This window comes from Emydura macquarii, unplaced genomic scaffold, assembly GCF_026122565.2.
Source record: "Emydura macquarii macquarii isolate MOO-44397 ecotype Brisbane River unplaced genomic scaffold, CSIRO-AGI_Emac_v2 contig_719, whole genome shotgun sequence".
Lineage (NCBI taxonomy): Eukaryota > Metazoa > Chordata > Testudines > Chelidae > Emydura > Emydura macquarii.
The window spans coordinates 10,696,152-10,717,296 of NW_027130856.1; the positions used below are offsets into that span (position 1 = coordinate 10,696,152).

Genomic DNA, 21,145 nt, shown 5'->3' on the forward strand with positions numbered 1-21,145 from the left:
AGTTTCTCTGTTAAGTAGTTTTGAGTTTCATCTTTCAGTCCATTTCATTGCCTTCCTCTTTTCCTCCCCAATTTATTTTTTTCACAAATTTGATATTTAAATGTACCTTGATTTTTATAGTAGTAAAATCTTTACGTTTGTATTGGAGAAAGGTTCATGCAGGAGAACTACTTGGAGCCAAATGTTATCTGAATAGATCATATAATGCATTGAAATCTACTACAAGGAGGCAAAAATCTGAGAGTTGTAAGATTTGTTTCACCAGAGTTGGGGAGACTTTGAAGACTTTTATTTTATATGCAATGCTTCCATTTCAGATATTTAGGGAAGTGACTGGAGTTCAATATGTAACTTTATTCGGTTATACGTCTGTATCAAAATAATCTCAAATGTTTAATAATTTATTCCTCAGTCTTTCCTCGCAGAATTTGTGTTCCCTGTTTGCTGACCTCCAGAAGTAGGGCCAGTTTTCATGAAGTAGTTGATTGCTGTAGATGCTTACCATAAACTGAGTTTTCCAAATATTGTCTACTTGCATCTGCACTTATCCTTAAGTATCTTTGCTTGAATTTAGTGTCCAGAATATGGAAACTGGTCTCAACCCTTCAATCAAAGTATCACATTTTATAGCTGCAGCTTCTCTACCACAGAGTACATTTGGAGGCCTGTACAAGTGCTAATTGAGTTTAACTATTCTAGGTCTACACAAGATGGCACTCCTCCAAGTGTGACTTCGCTGGGTCTTTGAAGCCAATGTGCACTGAGAACTCAATTTACAGCTTACGTAGAATTTACTGGCTGGGCAAAACTTTGAAATGTGTGATGCGGAAGTTGTTATAAATTGCTACCATTTTTATGTTTAATATGATTACTTGATTAGAATTCCTACTTGAATAAAAATAATAAACTGACAATGGTGATTTGAAGAATGTGTCAAATAAGTTTTAATAGAGTACCAACTTTATGAATAATTCCTTTTCTTCTCCATTGTAACAGGCCAGAAACTCAGAAGTTCGATCAAATGCAGCATTGTTGTTTGTTGAAGCATTTCCTATTCGTGATCCCCATTTTAACAATGTGGATATGGATAATGAAATTCAGAAACAGTTTGAAGAACTTTTCGTAAGTTTCATGAAGATAGAACGTGAAAACAAAATGTGAAGTTAAACATTTGGCAAAATTTACTTGGCAATAAGACCATTTGAAATAAATATACTGCAATTAATGAAGTAAGGGGATTGAGAATGTTACAGGGAAAAGTGCAGAAATATGCAATTAGATTCCTTTAATCTCGTGAACTCTCTGCTATCTGGTGGAATAGCAATGTTTTAGAAAGAGGCCTAACTACTAATGATGTGTGGGTCTGCGTTTATATTAACTGAGCTAGAAGTATGATTCAAAAACCTAAAAGAGCTGAGGAAAGCCAGATTACACTAGTTGCAGACATTGAAGACACACTTACTTATTTAGAATAATGGGTGAGGAGGGCTGTACACTTGATGACTTGACTTTGTGATGAAACATCTGAAAAGAATACCTAATCTTAAGTATCTACAACTCCTATGATGGAGTATCTGAACAGAAATATGATGGAGATAAGAATTAAAATAATGAATTAGAATGACAAGAGTTGGTCAGTTTATTCCTAAAGCAAATGTTTTATTCTGTCTGGGAAACGTTGTATTCACAAGAATAAATATTTGATCACAGAAGATTCCTGAAAATTCCAGGTTTTTAAGGTCATTGCCTCACAAACAGTGGACAATGAGACTTGACAGTTAGGTGCATAAAAGGGAATTTAAAGATGAGATTTTTTTCAAGTGTCTAAGTGACTTTCACTTTTGAAAATCCTACATTAAGAACCTAATTTTAGGGTAGTGTTTTTGAAAATCTTGACCAATATTTTTATCTTAATTTAGTTTTCTAACTAAAAAGTTGTTTAGTAATAGCAATAAACACTCCTTTGGAGAATGTTCCAAATACAACAGAACAGTGGTTCCCAATCATATCTGCCGCAGTGGGAAGAGCTGGAAGTTCAGTGAATCGGCCCTTCAGAGCAGTGTTGCACTTCAGATTTATAATTTCCAGTTGCAGTTTCTCCTGCAGTGAACCGATCTTGTCTTTGGAAAACAAATGAATTTGTAAAGAGAGCCACATTGTTCTCCTCTGCTTCAAACTGACTAAATCAGGACTGAAAAATTTCCACAGGTACTTCAACTTTACTCTTATACTTGTCTGTGTCACTTCCGTTGTCCACTGATCTCTCTCTCAGATGCTCAAAATTGTCAAGCTAGCTGACCAATAAAAAGTTGCAGCTCCATTTTAAAGGAAGCAACATCATTACACATTTGTGGAAAGTTTGTTGCTTCCCTGAATCTTCAGGTTCGAAGTATTAAGGTGAGCAATAATATCGACTAAGAATGCCAAGTCATTCAGCCAGTCACTGTCTGCAAGACATGCACGTTCCATAGGCAACTCATTGATTTCTGTTAGAAACTAAAGTACATGATTCTTAACTTCCCAGAAACGAGAGAGAACTTTACCTTTTAACAGCCATCGGATCTCGCAGTGCAGCAATAGCTCACCATACTCTTCTTCCACATCAAGAAGAAACTGTCTGAAGTCTTGACTATTTAAAGCCCTGGCATGAACTTTGTTCACACATTTCAGCACTACATCCATCACAGGCTTGAGATTCAAACTTTTCCCACACAATGCCTCTTGATGAATGATGCAGTGGTACAGTGGTTGTTCAAGAAACTGCTGCAACAGAGAGAGACACCCAACATATCTGCCTGTCAACACAGGTGAACTGTCTGTGCAGACGCTATCCAGCTTTTCCCAGTCCAGATTATTTCTTTCCACACATGTCTTCAGGGTAGCAAAGAAATCTGTCCCTTTTATGGGGCCGTGCATTGACTGAAGCCCAAGCAGCTCTTTAATTACCACAAAATTTTCACTGACAACTCGAATAAAATTGTGACCTGTGCTGTGTCAGAGAGATCATTAGAATCATCCAGAGCCAGTGAAAAGAACTTGCACTTTGAGGCATGAAAAGCCACTTGATCCTTAACATTCTCAGAAAGTCGTTCAACATGTCTTGTCATAGTGTTATTTGACAGATGTATGTCTTTAAATTTGGTCTCGACATGCTTGTTGCCCAACATTCTGGCTGCTATTTTTAGGGCAGGCTTCACGATTTCCTCTCCATCTGTAAAAGGCTTTTTTTTTTTGGGGGGGGGGGGGGCAACAGTAGAGCTACCTCATAGGAAGCACAATTGCACTTCTGCTTTGCTCATACTTATTCACAAATAATGACTGCTGACTGCTCAATGCACTTTCTTTCCTGAAACATACTCCCGCTGTACATCAGAACCGATTTGATATTTCACATCAAGGTCTGTGTGATTGAGTCTTGTAGTGCTGTTCCAAGTTATACTTTTTCAACACAGAAACACAAAACTCAGACTGGTTTTCTTCCACCTCCCATCGTTAATAGTGAGTGGAAAGAAAAATACATGTTAAACTCACAGCAAGATGCATTTCCAGCTGCCCTGTCCTCTGACTTTAGCTTTTTTTATTCTTTTGATGGTGCTGTGCTCATTTTCACATTAACTGTTGAATATCTACAAATCATGCACAATATGTCTCACTCACAAAGCACCACTGTAGATGAGTGACTGTCACTACAGAAGCACAGGGCCTGGAAGCTAAATCAGATTGGGTGGTCTGCTAAATGCAGGCCAAACCAGAAGGCATTGATTTTTAGAGTCCTGCCCCTCCTCAGGCATGGTGGGTCCTGGCTGCTCTGTCAGCAGTCCCTAAACCCCCGTACTGCAGCCAGAGGGAAGGAGTTCACCGAGGAGGGTGCCTTCTTGCTGATCTCCCACCCCCTGGTTGCAGCAAGGAGCCTGCACCATCTTTTAGCCCTGCAGCAACACACTCGCCTGGGTCTTTAGGCAATGCTCCTCTGACTCCTGCAGGGACCCCAGCACTTGGGACCCAGGCCAACTGCCAGAGTTGTCCAGGGATAGACAATCAGGTCGACCGCCTGGGGCCCTGCTTTTGGGGGCCCCACACTTTGTGCCAGGACCAGCCGGGACTAGGAAGGTGACTGGCAGCTGCTTGACTTGGAGTGGGCACCAGGCGGGAGGTTGGAGGCTGCAGCCCGTCTCCCTGCTGGGAGCAGGCACCAGGCGGGAGGCGCCTGGCTGCTGCCAGGGTCCCAGCTTTGTGCTGGGACTGGCCGGGAGGCGGGTGGTTTAGCTTACCTTCCAGCTGTGCACCAGGACCAGGCGGGAGACAGGCGGCTGCAGCCTGCCTCCCAGCTAGCAGGAGGGGAGCGCGGGCCATTTTGAAAGCCCCCATGGGCCGCGTTTTGGGGACCACTGCAATAGAACCTCAGAGTTATAAACACCTCGGGATTGGAGGTTGTTCTGAAATGTTCTAACTCTGAACAAAACATTTTGGTGGTTCTTTCAAAACTTTACAACTAAACATTGACTTAATGCAGCTTTGAAGCATTACTATGCAGAATAAAAATGCTGCTTTAAACCATCTTAATTTAAATGAAGCAAACACAGAAACAGTTTTGTTACCTTGTCAAATCTTGTTTTAAACTTTCCCTTTATTTTTTTTAGTGGAATCATAGAATTGTAGGACTAGAAGGGACCTTGAGAGAGGTCTTTTACTCCAGTGCCCTGAACTCAAGGCAGGAGCAAGCATTCTAAACCAGTTTAAATTTAACACAGTACTATACTGTATTTGCTTTTTTGGGGGGGGGATCTCGGCTGCTGCCTGATTGCATACTTCCAGTTCCAAATAAGGTGTGTGGTTGACTGGTCAGTTTGTAACTCAGAGGTTTTACTATATGACAGTATTCTATACTGTCACATCTTGTGTGGTTTGGTTAAATGCTAAAGCGATTATTTTTGTTTATTTGAAATATCAACAGAAAGCATGAAGATGCATACATGAAATTTGTTTCCTTCTCTTGTTTGTTTATAGAGTCTTTTAGAAGATCCTCAACCATTGGTCCGCTCTACAGGGGTACTTGGTGTTAGTAAAATAACATCCAAATACTGGGAGATGATTCCTGCAACCATCCTTGCTGAGCTTTTAAAAAAACTAATTGGAGATCTGGCTTTTGACGTAACTTCAGCTGATGTTCGCTGTTCTGTTTTTAAGGTAAGTTTAATATGCACACTTTAAAAACTTGCATTGATAGTAAATTTTTACGTTTTCCTTGAAGCATAGGGAGGTTATTATGGGTCAACTTCAGTAGAAGGCTTGCTGTTTGTAAAACGTTTTGATTTTTCAAGTTGGTCTTTGTGTAATTTTTCTTGAGATATACCCCATGTGGCAGCAAACATTTAGAGCTGAGCTATGTGATCCCCAACCACCTCAATTCCTCTCTGTGGCTACATAAAAGTGGACAGACCTCCTCTCCATGCTTCTGGTTTGGTATTTTAACCAGACTTTCTTCAGATAACTAAAAATGTATATTTAATCATACAACCCTGTATGTTTTCACATACAACTGTTTTCAACTTGATTCCAAGGCATCATGCCTGACCCAGAGAAAGAAAGAAAGAGAAAGAAAAAGACCTGGGGAGAGAGACTGGGTTTAAGTGTTGTTTTGTATCCCACACTCAGTCTTTCCATGGTTGGATACATATGTTGCTGTCTGTGTCATGGGGAAGGCCATTTCCCAGATAGCTGTTAAGTATACCACAATTGATTAGTCAACTCCATCTAACAAATGTCAGACTGATTTCCTGGACAGAAACATGTACTCCTCAAGTACAAGACATGAATAAAAACACTGTCCCAGGCCTGAAGATCTTACAACCTAAAACCACTTCATCTGAAATAAAAGGAATTAATAAGATACTTTGAGATGATCTTTAGCACTTTCTTTTAAAAGATAGTTAGTTATAGAAAACATATGTAAATTAAACATCTGCCACTACAGTTAGCCTTAAGTTTAGTAATTTTAATAATTTTAGTTCAGTTTTTGTACGTCTGCTGTTTTGATGTTTTTTTATTCAGTGTGATATTTCTGTTGCAGTGTCTGCCTATAATTTTGAACAACAAACTAAGCCATCCATTATTGGAACAGCTCCTGCCAACAGTAAAATACAGTCTCCATGACAATTCTGAGAAAGTGCGAGTGGCTTTTGTTGATATGCTGCTGAAAATTAAGGCTGTCAGAGCTGCCAAGGTAGGATAAATAGAACTTGCTAGGCAGCAGACAGGAGATGTAAGTAGAACAAGGCAATTTATTATGAAAGATGTATATTTATCAATACTGCAATCAGTCAGTTGTTAGAATACTTAACCAATAATTTGGAGAGACTTGCAGGAAATTGTTTTTATTGATTTTTATTGATTATGTATGTCCCATTAAAGGTTTGAGATGTAAAAACTGGGTAGTGGAATTTAAGCATTTCCTGCTATACATTTGAGAATTGTTAATATTGTTGTCTAGATTCTTAAGTACCATGGGACTAAATCTAGTGTCCTGTGATCTTCCTGCCTCTCCATGATTGTTTCATTGTAAAGAGGCTAATGGGGGAGAAATACTGCCACGTCAGATTACTGCAGCAGAATTTTTATATTGCCTCAAGTGAGGATCAAACTTTCCATATGACAAGTTAATCTTTTCCTCTTAGATTCTTAGTAACTTTAGTGTATTCTTGATTAGTACCTCTCAGTTCCTTTTTCAATAACAAAAACAGTTTCAGCTTTTGCCTTTTTCTGTTGGGCCAGTTGCTACTTAAGAAAAAAAGAGGATACATAATCAGCCCTCTGGGATCAGAACTGGCAGGAAAAGAAAAACTGGAAGCTGCTTATGTGGCAAGGCCACTAGTTGAGAAAGAATGTCCCATGAGATCAGAGATAAAGGGAACCAAGTTGCAGAGAATAATGTGTAAGGGAGCATGGAGGGGAGAGAGAGAGAAATAAGATTATTCTTTATTTTTAAAGAAAAATAAAACCGTTCAGTAGCTGCTACAATGAGGTTGCATAGTTCCACATAGAGGAGGTGGTCATCACTGAGATAGAGCCCACTCTGAAAAAGTTTTGTGAACTTTGGGTGTGATGTTCCCCTCCCTCCCCTTGTAATCTGGACTGTGGTGTAGATGTCACCCCAATTCTTCACTCCTGGGCCCTGATTTACCCTGCTTTGTTGTGTGAACCACCCACTCCTGGGTCGGCCCACGCCCAGCTTCCTGCATGTAATCGGTCCCTCACCTAGTGAAGGAGCACTCTGGCCAACCATTCATGGGATAGACATCCAGCAAACATCTCCAGTCCCAGATGCAACCCCGGGAACTCCCATATTGCAGGGTTCAGTGCTGCATACTGCACCCTGCAAGCTCATTTACACTTGTCACTCTATTTCTTTGATAAATTGCCAGACAGAGCTGGTGCATGTCAAAGTGAGGTCTCTGCATGCACTCAATCCACATGCACTGTTTTAGATAAAACAAACAAGTTTATTGACTACAGCAAGATTTTAAGTGACTCTAAATAAATTATTAATAAGTCAAGGAGTTAATCACAATTAACTAAAAGTAACTCGCATCTTAACCTAAGATTAATATGTCAGTCTGTATTCCACTTACCACACAGGCTGGCTGCGATGCCTCTTGCAACCAGGCCCCCTCTTCTTGTGGGTAGATTCTCAGTCTTTGGTGTTGGTGGGCTCCAAGGGAGAGTCAAGAGACAGACACGTCAGCTTTTAACAAGTTTTCCCCAATGCCCCCTGCGGTCAGGTGATCAGCCCTGTTTAGCAATGGACATGATTTCTCTCACTTGAGCCAAAATGCTCACAGGTGTGGCCAGTCCATTCTTCCTATATACATGCCTTTGCGGGGCATGGAAACACAGCCTTGTGCTCGTCTACATCTATTCACGCTATGTGAGACGCACACATGAGGATATGACACAGCAGAGTTTCATATCTGTACATATGTATGACATTGCAGGAAATCTGCTACCATAACAATAATGTTCAGTATGCCACGAGCATTCCAAAAACACGTTGCATGGCATACTTTGCATCAGACAATACAGTTACACTGTAAGGTTGAACATGAATGATACACAAATCGCACTATAGGGATGTACATGAGGTACAGTGTGTCACATTGGGTCTTGCTAAAATACTGGTTAAGTAAGCCCTGATGTAAAGGCAGTATTTCCTAATAGTTCTCCCTTCAGCAGAGCTAACATGGAGTGGCAAAAAGATCACCGTGACACTAATGCTTGTGCTTATGCCTCGGTGCAAATCTTATTCATCTGACACAAACTGATTGCTCAGCACTGGTGTCCTGGAAGTTTGCCCATGTTTCATTACTCCATGTTTCATTACTGGTCTCAGATGACATGATTCTATACCTGTTTGCAAATCTCATCTATCAAAATGCTTTTCTTCATATTTTAAATTTGAATAAGATTTTGAAATTTCAAAGGCAGCAAATTGCAGATTTCATGTAAACATGTATCTTGGGCAAAGAGCAGCAATTTCTGGGAATGGGGCTGTATTTTAGTTTCCAGTATGAAAATTCAGTGGTCATGCATTGGCACACACTTTTTAGGTTTGCTTTGAGGCATGTGGTACAGCCATCTAAAAAATATACCAATATCCTGTAGAACACCTGTCCATGCTGATGTGGCTATTGTTATTAGAGTATGAATCATTCATTTTATTACATTTATTATAGGAGGGGCTCATAGCACTGCCTCTTGTTAAGGTTGCCTATTAAGAATGTGCTGCAGCCCAGAACTACAGCTGGTTGACCAGGACTTCCACTGCAACTGCAGTTTCTGGTGGACCAGGCTGTGCCAGATCCAGCCACTGGAACTGAGAACTGGAAGCCTGTCTGATCTGTGTTCTCAATGCCACTATTCCTTACCCCCTACCCCCTCCCACTGATGCCCAGGCAGTGTGGAGGGAAAGGAACTTGTAGCCAGAGGGGAGAAGATAGGGAGAGGGGAGGCAGATCTGATGGAGGAGCTAGGATGTGGGGATGACGACTTGGGAGACTGGGCCTCTGAGGAGATGTGGAATGGGGTTACTGAAGGTTGTGAGTGAGATGAATTGGATGAAGAGCCAGAAGTGGTGGTAGTGGTGGGGAATCAGAGTGGCTGGTTAGGGAAGTGAAAATGGGGAAGACTGGGATGAGGAAAGTAGGACTTGCTGGCAAGGAGACGGGGATTCATATGAGAAGCCTGAGGAATAGACACTTAGACTGGCTAGGTAAGACAAATGAGACTGAGGTGATGAGCTGGTGTACGTGTGTGTGTGTACGTGTGTGTGTACACTGTATATACATACCAGGGACAGGTTGAAGGAGAATGGGGAGACATCTTCTCATTTGAGGACATGCCTCTCCAGAGCCTGGAATGGAACCCAAGATTCCAAGTCTCACCATTCCTGGCCATCAACAGATATCTGGGAAGCCTACTGACAGTGTCTCATTCCCATTCTACTACCTGGTTCAAGTAGAGGGTGGCAACCTACTATTGCTCTGTTATTTATCAGCTCAACTGCAAGAGATCTGGGCCATGGATCTAAAGGTTCCAGCCTTCCTAATGACCCATATAGGTGTTAATATTATGGCATGTGATAGAATTTGTATGGAGTTTTTTCAGTTTTTTGTGCACGTCTTCCTAGCCTTTTAAAAAAGCAATATAAAAACATTATTAAGCCTGCAAAGTCAAGCACTCTGGGGTTAGGAAATGCCGGAATTAAGCCGGCCTGTAATCCTTAATTACATGGTCACATTATTTTTTTTTCTACAAGACCGTCTCATTCAGTGCACAGGATGGACGGACTCTAGGGATGAATTAAGTTGTATAGTAAAACAGGCTGTTGTCTGTAGGACTCCTGCCTCATTTGTTGCAGAAGATGGAAGGTGTGTAGTGAATGAGACAGAGGATTGCAGAAAGAGAAAGTTGGTCTCATGATTGAGGCAGCTGAATGCTGCCCTGGAAAACTGAATTCTATTTATGCTTCTGCCACAGAGTTCCAATGTGATGGTAGGCAAGTCACTTAAACCAAATTTTTCAGAGATGGCCACTAATTGTGTTCCTCATTTTCTGGGTGCCTGACTTGTGACCCTGGGGTATCATTTGCAGAAGTGCTGAGCACTCACAGCTTCCATTAACTTCACTTTAGTCATGCTTTGAACAGATGTTCCTGTTCTATGTCCTCAGAGAGGTGTGGGGCATGTACTCACCAGGCACTTTGTTCCTGAGCCTGGTACCAGTCTCAACGCTAAGCAGCAAGAGGTTATTCAGGAGGCCCTTGCTGGACAACTAGTGGAGGAAGAGCAGTGTCAGCTTGTGCTGGCCTTCTCCTGGTGAGGCACTTTTGCCTCCCCCAGACAGCTATAAGGCCCACCAAGAGCTATTACAGAGGGTGGCCTTAACCCTCAGGATCCAGGTGGAGAAGATTTAAAGAATCTTCACACTGCCTTGATATTTTGGCTACAGTAGAGCTTTCAAGAGTGTTCTCCCTATTAATGAGGCAAATATGGATCCTATTACAGCTTGCTAGCAGACCTCTTCATCCCTTCCTCCTACCTCCAGTTTAGGTGAGGGTCTCACCTAATTACTGTCTGCCTTCACGGGCTTGAATACCTATGTTCTCATCACACCTGGGCTCTCTCGTGGTGTCAGTGTCCAATGAAAGGGAATGACCAGGGTAACAAGGTGTAACCCCCCCCACATCAAAAAATGCAAGAAAACTAGATCTGTTTGGTAGAAAAGTTGTTATTCCACTGGGCGATTGCAACTCAGGATTGCCAACCAGCAAGCACCTTTGTGCTGATACGATTTTGATGTTTGGGACTCCATTTTAAGTTGAGACATGATGCCAGAGGATTCTAGGCAGGAGTTTTTCTCATTAGTTGACCAAGGGAAATCTGTAGCAAGTTCTTCACTGCAGGCTGTGCTGGATGCACTGGACTCGGCCACTGCAGAAACCATATACCTAGCTGCCATGTGCAGGAACTCTTGGCTGCAATTTTTGGGTCTTCCACAAGAGATCCAACAGACCTTACAGGACCTGCCCTTTGAAGGGTCTTTGCTGATTTTGGAGCAAACTGACTTTAAGCTCCATGGCTTGAAGGACTCTAGGACAACTCTAAAGTCTTTGGGGTTGTACACTCCAGTCCCCTCCAGAAAGCGTTCTGCCCACAGCAGACCCACTGTTACTCTGCCCCTGCCCCTTGGCAGGATCTGCAGAGAAAAAAAAAATAGGGGTTGTATATACAGACCTTTTTCTCCTTCTGCCTTTGCACAACGGTCTGCACCATCTAGACACCCAGGGGTGCTAAACAGGTGGTTTAAGCATTTTGATGGGATGCTTAAGGTTGCCATGCCAGTTTCCATTTTCCCCAGACTTGCAAACTACCTTTCCCACTTGTCCACTGCTTGGTCCTGGATTACCTTAGACTGATGGGTATTAAGCACTGTGGAAGTGGGATATACCCTCCAATTTATTTCTACCCCTCTGGTTTTGTCAATCTGGGGTCTCTCCAATACACTCCTCTCTCCAGCATATCCTGGGCTATTGCACCTAAAATAGCAGGGGTTAGCTATTCTTCTATATGTTCTTCCACCTGGCAGCAATATCAGCTTTCCATCCCCATGTAAATAACCATTCTATATTTTCTAATGATATGATAATCAGATTTATGAAGGGCCTGGAAAAGTTGAATCCTCAAATAAGGAAACCTGTCCCCTCCAGGATCTGACCTTAGATATGACAAAGCTCCTGGGGCTGCCGTTTGAGGCTCTAAGAACGTCCTCCTTACTGCACCTGTCTCTAAAGGTGGCTTGCCTGGCAGCTATTGCTTTGGACAGGAGGTGGCCAAATTGTGTGCTCTGACGTCCAAACTGCCTTATACAATACTCCTCTTAAGGATGAGGTGTACTTGCACCTGCATCCAAGATTTCTCCCAAAAGTGGTATCAAATTTTCATATTAACCAGTCAATTTACTTTCCTACATTTTAACCCAAACCACAAGACAATAGAGGAGCAACATCTGCCCACTTTAGATGTTAGAAATGTGTTGGCATCCTACATAGATTGGTGACCACAGCAGACAGAATAAAGGGTCATCCTGTTTCTTCACAAATAATTTTGTCCTGGGTAACTTTCTGCATTCATGTCTGTTATGATCTGGCAGGCATTTCCCTGCTGGGCAAATTGATGGCACATTCTGCGATATGGCAGGCAGTCTTGATGGTTTTCCTAGATCAAGTCCGTATCTAGGACATCTATAGGGCAGCAACGTATTCACACCTTTGTGTCCTATTATGCCATTACTGAGTACTCCAGTGATGGACAAATTGTACTCCAGTCTGTATGTACATGAACTCCTCCTACGTTATGGCTTTTGAGTCATCGAGTGGAATGTACATGTACGATGACCCAAAGAAAAAATAGTTACTAACCTTTCATAACTATTGTTTTAGAAATGTGTTGTACATTTCCATTTCCCCTATTCGCCCTCCTAATTCTCTGCATCAGAGTTGTCTGGCAAGAAAGAATTGGAAAGAGCTTGGGGGTGACTGGGCTCTTTATACTGGCATGCACTGGTGCGTGGCAGAAGAGGGTGCTCAAGTTGCCCCAGCAGGTACCACTGAGGGAAAAATTTCTGGTGACTGTGTGCAGGATGCATGTATGCCAGAAATGTGCAACACATGTTGAGGAACAACAGTTATGAAAGTTTAATAACATTTTTTTAAATAAATAGGAAAATATGTACTCTTGTTAAGTCCTGGATGTTGGAAAAGAGATGTTTTGAATAAGCCCTTATTATTAAAGTGATTATTAGGAGAGGCTGGTCCACTCAGCTGCATGTAGTAACACTGTATTTGTAACCACAAGGGAAATACTGCTGGAATCAGTGAGCCAGAAGGAAGGATATTTTTCAGTGCCTAATAACAATTCCAAAAATTTTTTGAATCCCAGATCTAAAAATATAGACCTAACTAATTCAAAACCTTGCCACAAAAATGATTGATGTAGATCAATAGCATTACTATTGGCATAATTAAGAATTCTGTATTCCATATCTCAACTACTGTGTTACTGACAGGACTGAAATAGCGGCAGCTGATGACATGGGGTAACCATTGGTGGCTATATCTGGAAGTAAACATGTGGACTTGTCATCCGTACAGCTGCCTCAAAACATAAAATCTTTCTACCCTGTCTCAGGTTGGGAGTGTGAGACCTGAGTGAGAATCCTGAACAGTGGTTCTTAACCTATTTATGATTGTGAGCTCCATCCAATACTACCTGTATGGCCCTGAGGATATCACATGGGCCACAGCTGTGTGCTGATTGGGCCACAAGCAGCCCATGGGCCGCAGGTTGAGAACCACTGATCCTGAATATTTGTGTTGATGTTTTCAAAGTATTACTATTGCAGGTAAGTAATTCTTCATTATCCAACTGAAACTGCATAAAGAATTTAGGTACACACGATTGTAATTGTGAAAGTTGGAATTTGATTAGTACAGTAGAGCTGTCATGTAGTACATCTGAATAATGGTATGGTACTGGTACTGTGGATTTTACTATTTCACTTTAGACAATACATTTTAGTTTTGTTCAGATTGGGTGTTTTGGTGAAGAAAGTACTTTTAACATAAAAGATTGTAATATGTTTCTCTTTCTCTTCCACTTTAACTTCCTCCCCTTCTCCCTTTAAAAAAAAAAAAAAAAAAAAAGTTTTGGAAAATTTGTCCCATGGAGCATCTTTTGACTCGCCTTGAAGTTGATTCACGCCCTGTGTCACGCCGCTTAGTAAATCTCCTATTCAACTCTTTCTTGCCTGTTAATCAACCCGAGGAGGTATGGTGTGAACGCTGTGTTACGCTAATCCAGATGAATCCAGCAGCAGCCAGAAAGTTCTATCGGTATGCTTATGAATACACTGCTCCCACCAACATAGGTAAAGTACTGGACACGATAAGAGTCCTGGGAATGTCAATTTTATATTACTTGTTTAACGTTTAATGTGTCTCCATTAGTTTTATCAGTAATGGACTGTTGTATCTTTGCTACTAACATAAAATTAATAGAGAACTTCTAAAGGTCTTAATTCCAGTAAGGTCACATTCCAGCATCAGCTATAAAACTCCAGTGCATCTAGTGACTGCAGTCGTCAGTGATTTTCTTTATAGTAATGGTGATGAAGATCCCAGAGGTCACAGGTTACAACCCATGCTTGGGGGTGGGTGGGTGGGTGTGTGTATGCATGCGGGGTAGTGGTAACTTCTATATCCCTGTTTCCTCTTTCTTAAAATAAGGCTGATTAACTACATTACAGGGATGCAGTGAAGTTAAATATATTAGTTTATTAACTGCTTTGATGTAGTCATGTGGAAGATGCTGTATAAATGAAATTTTTTTACCTCTAATATCAAGATACCTTACGCTTGGGGGTCCCCAGTATTGTCAAGTGGCTGACTCTACAAAAGTCTCTTCAAATTCTTCCAAATTTCCCTAATTGAAAATACTTCTGGTCTCAAGAGAATCAGGGAGATACATTGCAGGAAGTTTTTCTTTCTAGCAAACACTGCTATTGAACCCATGCCAGCAAGCAGATCAGGAGAGTGTTTTACTTATTTTACTTATTAATGTCAGAAATAAATAAGTAATCTACACAAAGCGATTCCACACTCAAGTCTTCTGGTCACCCAAAGAACAATCCCTACATTCTAGAAATGAGTGATTGTGTGGACACTGAGAGATTTCAAAGATGATTGGGCTACTGTGGTTTCTATAAGTAGTTATAGATTTATGTCTAGGAGAGTTTGATGGTTCTCAGGGCACCCAGGACTGAAAGTCACTTTGTTTACCTGCTGCCTCCAGCAAGAGGGAGTCTTCCTTGTGGTATCTGAGTGTCAGCTCCCTTTCGGTTTCTTTATTACTCCTTTTTTGGGCTATGCCAGCCCTAACTTCACCTTGCAGGTTAACAGTAGGTGCACCCTAATCCCCGAGTCCCTTCAAATTGTTCTCTTTTGATATTGAGCCCCTGACTGATTCCATGATTGGCTACTCACAGAAATTCCAGATCTATGCCCAGAAGTGTAGTATACCCAGTTTACCAGTTTTATCTTAAACCACCACTCCTGTAAACCACACAGCACTTATGGGCACTTGTACTAAAACAAAAGTAGGTTTGTTTAAGAAAGAATAAAGATATAACTAGAAGTGAGAGAGTGTGATGGGAACAACTGGTTACAGCACAAAATAAAATGTGAACCTAGATCTACACCTGTCAGTAGTTATCTTTCCTAGATAATAAAGTAAGCTCTTCCGCTCTCCCCCACGAAGTTCAGACGGGTGCAGAACTGGCTTTTTTCACAAGAATCAGGATGCAAACATTCCTGAAAGTCCCCTGTTCCTCAGAGGATTTCTTCAGTGAATGTATACAGAATCTTTCCCTACACTTGATGATACTGACATAGTCTTTTGTCCTTATTCACAGCCAGGATGACCTTCTGTCTGCTACAATGTTCCTTGTCGCCCCCAAGTGGTTTATATCATTTGCTATTGTCTTTGATGTTTTTCCATTGATTATTTTGGGTTGTGGCAAGGGTAGACAATAGAGCCTTTATTACCTTGCCAGCTGACTAGGGTGGAGGTGACAACTTCCTCTTGCTTGAATGGCTCCTCACCGAGACACCTTACCCCAGTGAATAAGGGTATGTCTATATTTAAAATGCTACCTGTTGGCATAGGTAATCCATCTCCCCAAAAGATGTTAGCTGGGTCAATAGAAGAATTTTTCCGTTGACCTAGTGCTGTCTACAATGGAGGTTAGGTCAGTTTAACAATGCCACTCAGGGATGTAGATTTTTCACACCCCAACCAACATAGCTCAGCAACCTAATTTTCTAGTGTAGACCAGGCTCTATTTTTACTTAGTCCATGAAACATACTTTCAATATAAATACATTATTCTTTAAATAATATCCATCCATACATCTTGCAATGATTGAGTCTTGTCCAGGAATTTTCTGTAGATATCTTACACGTTACTCATGGATAAATATCCTTGGTTTAGTGAATTTGTCAGATCTGAGGTGAGAGTTTGCAAATAACAGGGGACCCTTTGCCAAGTAGCCATAGTGTTTTGAACATAGTCCACTGAAGTAATTCCAAATTATTTCCACTGAAATAATTCCAAAGTGATTCCAAATAAATTCAGTAGCTTCCTGTGATCCTTTCCCTGGAGAATAATACCACACAAGGTGAGGGAGTGGTGGTTTTTGTTGTTTTTGTTTTGGTTTGGTTTTTGGTTTTTTTTGATCATAGAGGGTGATGATTACTTAAGCCACAACTATTTCATATTTGAATATATCAAATTTACTTTTAATGGAATTGGTATCTTATATACCAGCTATGTCTGCTTCTTATTTCCCACTCCCCAACATAATTTTTATAATTATCTGTTGCTGGTAAAATGTTCTTAAATGGAATATTTTTCTAAATAATCTACTTTTAAAATTTAGCTAAATTGATGCTCACTATTCGGCGCTGCTTGAATGCCTGCATCCAGAGAGCAATAAAAGAAAATCAAGATGATGATGAAGAAAGTGAAAAAGAGAATATGAGTGTAAGAAAGTAAAATAAGGCTCTCACTTTACACTGAGCACTAACAACATTTTAAAATAACACTTGTATTGAGACAGGCAGGACAGTGAACATGATGGAGGGAGACCATAAGAGGAAGAGGTGGGGATCTCTAGAGATAGGAAGATTCCAGAGAGTTGGAAAAGGGGCAAATATAATGCCAATCTATGAAAAGGGGAATAAGGACAGCCTAGGGAATTACAGACCAGTCACCTTAACGTCAGTACCTGAAAAGATAATGCAGCATATAATTAAGCAATCAATTTGCAAACGCTGTCCTAGAAGATAATAAGGTGATAAGTAACAGCATGGATTTGTCAAGAATAAATCATGACAAACCAACCTAATAGCTTTCTTTGATAGGGTAACAAGCTTTGTGGATGAGGAGAAGCAGTTGATGTGGTATATCTTGACATTAGTAAGGATTTTGATACTGTCTCGCATGACCTCATAAACAAGCTAGGAAAATACAATCTTGATGGAGCTGCTATAAAGTGGGTACATAACTAATTGGAAAACCATTCCCAGAGTGACGTTATCAGTGGTTCACAGTCAAGTTAGAAGGGCATATCAAGTGGGGTCCTGCAGGGATCAGTTTTGAGTCCAGTTCTGTTCAATATCTACATCAATTATTTAGATAATGGCATAGAGAGTACACTTATAAAGTTTGAAAATGATACCAAACTGGGAGGGTTTGCAAGTGCTTTGGAGGATAGGATTAAAATTCAAAATGATCTTGAGAAACTGGAGAAATAGTCTGAAGTAAATAGGATGAAATTCAATAAGGACAAATGCAAAGTATTCCACTTGGGAAGGAACAATCAGTTGCACACATACAAAATGGATGATGACTGCCTAGGAAGGAGTACTGCAAAAAGGGATCTGGAAGTCAAAGTGGATCACAAGCTAAATATGAGTCAACAGTGTAACACTGGTGTAAAACAAGCGAACATCGTTCTGGGATGTATTAGCAGGAGTGTTATAAGCAAGACAACTAAAAATAATTCTTCTGCTCTACTCTGTGCTGATTAGACCTCAGCTGAAGGATTGTGTCCAGTTCTGGATGCTACATTTCAGAAAAGATGTGGACAGATTGGCGAAAGTCCAGTGAAAAGCAACAAAAATGATTAAAGATCTAGAAAACATCACTTATGAGGGAAGATTGAAAAAATTGGGTTTGTTTAGTCTGGAGAAGAAAATACTGAGAGGGGAGATAACCGTTTTCAAGTACATAAAAGATTGTTACAGGGAGGAAGGAGAAAAATGATTCTGCTTAACCTCTGAGGATAGGACAAGAAGCAATAAGCTTAAATTATAGCAAGGGTGATTTAGGTTGGATCTTAGGAAAAACTTCCTAACTGTCAGGGCAGTTAAACACTGGAATAAATGGCCTAGGAGGTTGTGGAATCTCCATCATTGCAGATTTTTAAGAGCAGATTAGACAAATACCTGTCAGGGATGGTCTAGATAATATTTTGTCCTGCTGTAAGTGCAGGGACTGGGCCCAAGCCACTAGATGGTCTCTTGAGGTCCTTCCAGTCCTACAATTCTATGATTCTAAGGCAAGAAAAAGTAGCTATAGGAAAAAAGGCTGCAACTGTGATGTGAGAGAGTGGCAAGTAGATCAAATAGCAGAAGTAACCTGGGAGGAATTCCAGGCATACTTAAAATGTATACCAAGTATACAATGGTAGAAATGATTCTGCGTTTGGATTTATTCAAATAGGGATCTATCAAAATGACTGTACGGGTTAAGTCTGAATTGTGGAATTCACATCCCTCTACAGTAAACATAGCTCCTTTGTTAAATGAAGAGTTCAGAAAATGGTTTTTTAATTTTTTAAACCTAATTTTAATTTGCATTCATATTGTACAGTGTTAGATATTTTAATCCCCAAATTTGCATTTCAGATACTGAATAATGTGTTGTCAATAAATGATGTGGCTTCCATGGCAAGCTTACTGGAGGTTACTGTAATTCTCTGGAGAAGTATTCACAAAGCACTGGATCACAATGAAGAAGCCAAAGGTTACACAATCAGAAAGTTTGCTTCTGTACTACCAGAATATTTTAAAGTATTTAAGGTAAACTTTAATACCGTAGATTAAAAATTGTGGCAAATTTAAAATATAAATTAATGACTTCCTAGAAACCTGTATCTTTTTTATTTTTAATTATTTTTAATTCTAGTGCTTGCATGGGATATGTGTGCATGTCCCCTGTCTGTCTGCAATTGTGTTCTCATATGGTGTTTGGATGATGCCATGAACTATAAGTGATTGGAGTGAAGTCCTTGGAATTTCCCAATCAAGGGAGTGGCTGTATAATTTCACATGAGCCCCTATAACTTTAAGTATTGAAACAGAAACAAATATATAATTGTTTTCCATTGATTATCATCATAGATCTCTACTGCTGGGAGTACATGTGCTCTTGGTCTTTTTTAATCAAGGTAGGAAGTCTCTGGAAAACAATGGCTGTTGAGGTTCCCCTGCAGAACAAAATATTCATATGAGGAGTTTCCCCCCACCATTCTGTATAATCACCACCCCAGTTCCTCTTTCTCTACTTCAGTAGACAACTTGAAAACACCAGACTCTTCTTCCTCGCACCTGTTTTTGCTATCTTAATTCTACCTTGTGGTGAGCATTCCCTTGATGCACTTATTCATTGTTAGGCTTTGACATGTTTGGTTCAATTGGTTCTATTAATCTTCATAGTGTTAATCCAGTTGATCTGTTCAACCAGTCCTGTGGTATTTCTCATGAAAGCTGCCAAATTCTGTTTGTTACATACAGTCTGTGTGCTGCCTATGATACATTTGGAAGGATCAACCAATGAAAGTTTCTCTTATTTGTGTGGCTTTTGCCCTCAAGGACTGTAAAAGCCATCTTAAAGCTTCCTTAACGGAAGAATCACCCTTCCTTCGAGTAGTGTCCCTATGGGTGCTGCACCCTAGGTGCACTTGTGCCCCCTGCACCTCATATCAGAAATTTTAGGTAGCAGTGCCTGTTTGGCCCATACATGAGCTCTCCTCATCTTGTGCCCTGCACCAGGGCTAATAGCACTGTGCGGGCGAACCACCCTCAGTTCCTTCTCAGATACCTCAGCTTGAAGTAGAGCCTCAGCAGTAAGATTACCTCACTTATATTTTTTTCCTCTTGTTTGAGATAGTGTTCGTTCATTGAGTATCTGTTAGTTCTAGTTCTCCTTTTTCCTTTCCTTTCCTTTCAAGTTTGCTATCCCAATAACAATTTATTTTAAAAAACTCTTCACTGTCCATAGTTATTTTTTCTTGTTTCTTCTCTCTGGGGAAGTGGAATCTGGAAAGGGTATGCCCAGCTCCTTTGGGTTTAAATGTTATCTTCTTCAAGTGCTGTCCCTGTGGGTGCTCCACTTCAGGTGTCGGTGCATCCCAGTGCCGTCAACTGGAGATTTTGCGTGCAACTGGGCCACGTATGCGCAGCAGGTGTTTCGCAACACCGTTGGTGCCTCAACCATTGCTCGTGCAGCTTGACATTTCAGTTCCTTCTCAACCATCCTTGACCTGAGACCAGCACTGTTTCTGACAGGAAAACACAAATGAATTACAGTTAGAAATACTTCAGGTAGATAGTTCAGTCAGAATAAGTTAGTGGTAGAGTAGCCCACAAGTTTCAACTGTTTTAAAAAATTAAAAAAAAAAAAATTCTTTTTCCCCGGTCCCCCCTTAGTAGATAATCAATTCTACACTGAGGACTAGACAATACTTAAAATGCCTGGCTCTCTGGGATTCAAGAGATGAGGATCCTGCAGAGAAGCAATTCCTGTCTTGAATGGCCACTCTGTGCATCGGATGCCTCGGGGAAGGACACATCTCGGCAAAGTGCATTCACTGCACTAACCTAAAGGCAAGAGCAAAGCATGATAGGGATCTCCACCTGAGGCTTGTTCTAATTGAGAAATTCCTTAGACCCGCATCAGAACCAAGCTCCACCTCCACAAGAACAGGGAAAAGAGACCCAACCTCGCCAGAGGTAGATGTGCCCAAAAAGAAGCAATCTCCAGCCAGGTCTCTGCCCCCTGTGCTGACTGCCTCACAGGTGAGCACTTTCGATGTTTCTGGCACAGTCTGCGCCAACAAGACATCAGTGCCAACAAGATAATCAGCGGAGCTGAGACGCAGATCTGAGTCTGCCACAGCACTATCGACACCAGCGAAATTGGCCCTGAAGCCCAACACAGCACCGATGCTTTCCCCCTCAGCACCAGTGGCTTCGATACTGAGAGAGTCAGCACCAAGGAAAGTTGTACGCAAGACAAAGACGCTGCCTACCGTTCTGGCCGACAAAACCACATCAACTTCAACAGTATCGAAATTACAAGAACAGCTGTGCAAAGCGGGATACTGTACCATACTGTCGGCACTGCACTCACGGCTACTCTGTACCAATGCATCACGGGACCACACCATAATGGAGTGTAACTCATCACC

General features: G+C 41.0%; 1 protein-coding gene across 1 annotated transcript in view; it reads left to right on the plus strand.

The window, feature by feature from the left end:
* The window catches only part of NCAPG2 (non-SMC condensin II complex subunit G2), a 93,580-nt gene that overhangs the window by 38,993 nt on the left and 33,442 nt on the right, over window positions 1-21,145 (plus strand). The window contains exons 11-16 of the mRNA XM_067542798.1: window positions 997-1,122; window positions 5,008-5,187; window positions 6,071-6,223; window positions 13,758-13,980; window positions 16,550-16,653; window positions 18,582-18,755. Of these exons, the coding sequence (XP_067398899.1) occupies window positions 997-1,122; window positions 5,008-5,187; window positions 6,071-6,223; window positions 13,758-13,980; window positions 16,550-16,653; window positions 18,582-18,755 (960 nt within the window). The remainder of the gene's footprint in view (window positions 1-996; window positions 1,123-5,007; window positions 5,188-6,070; window positions 6,224-13,757; window positions 13,981-16,549; window positions 16,654-18,581; window positions 18,756-21,145) is intronic.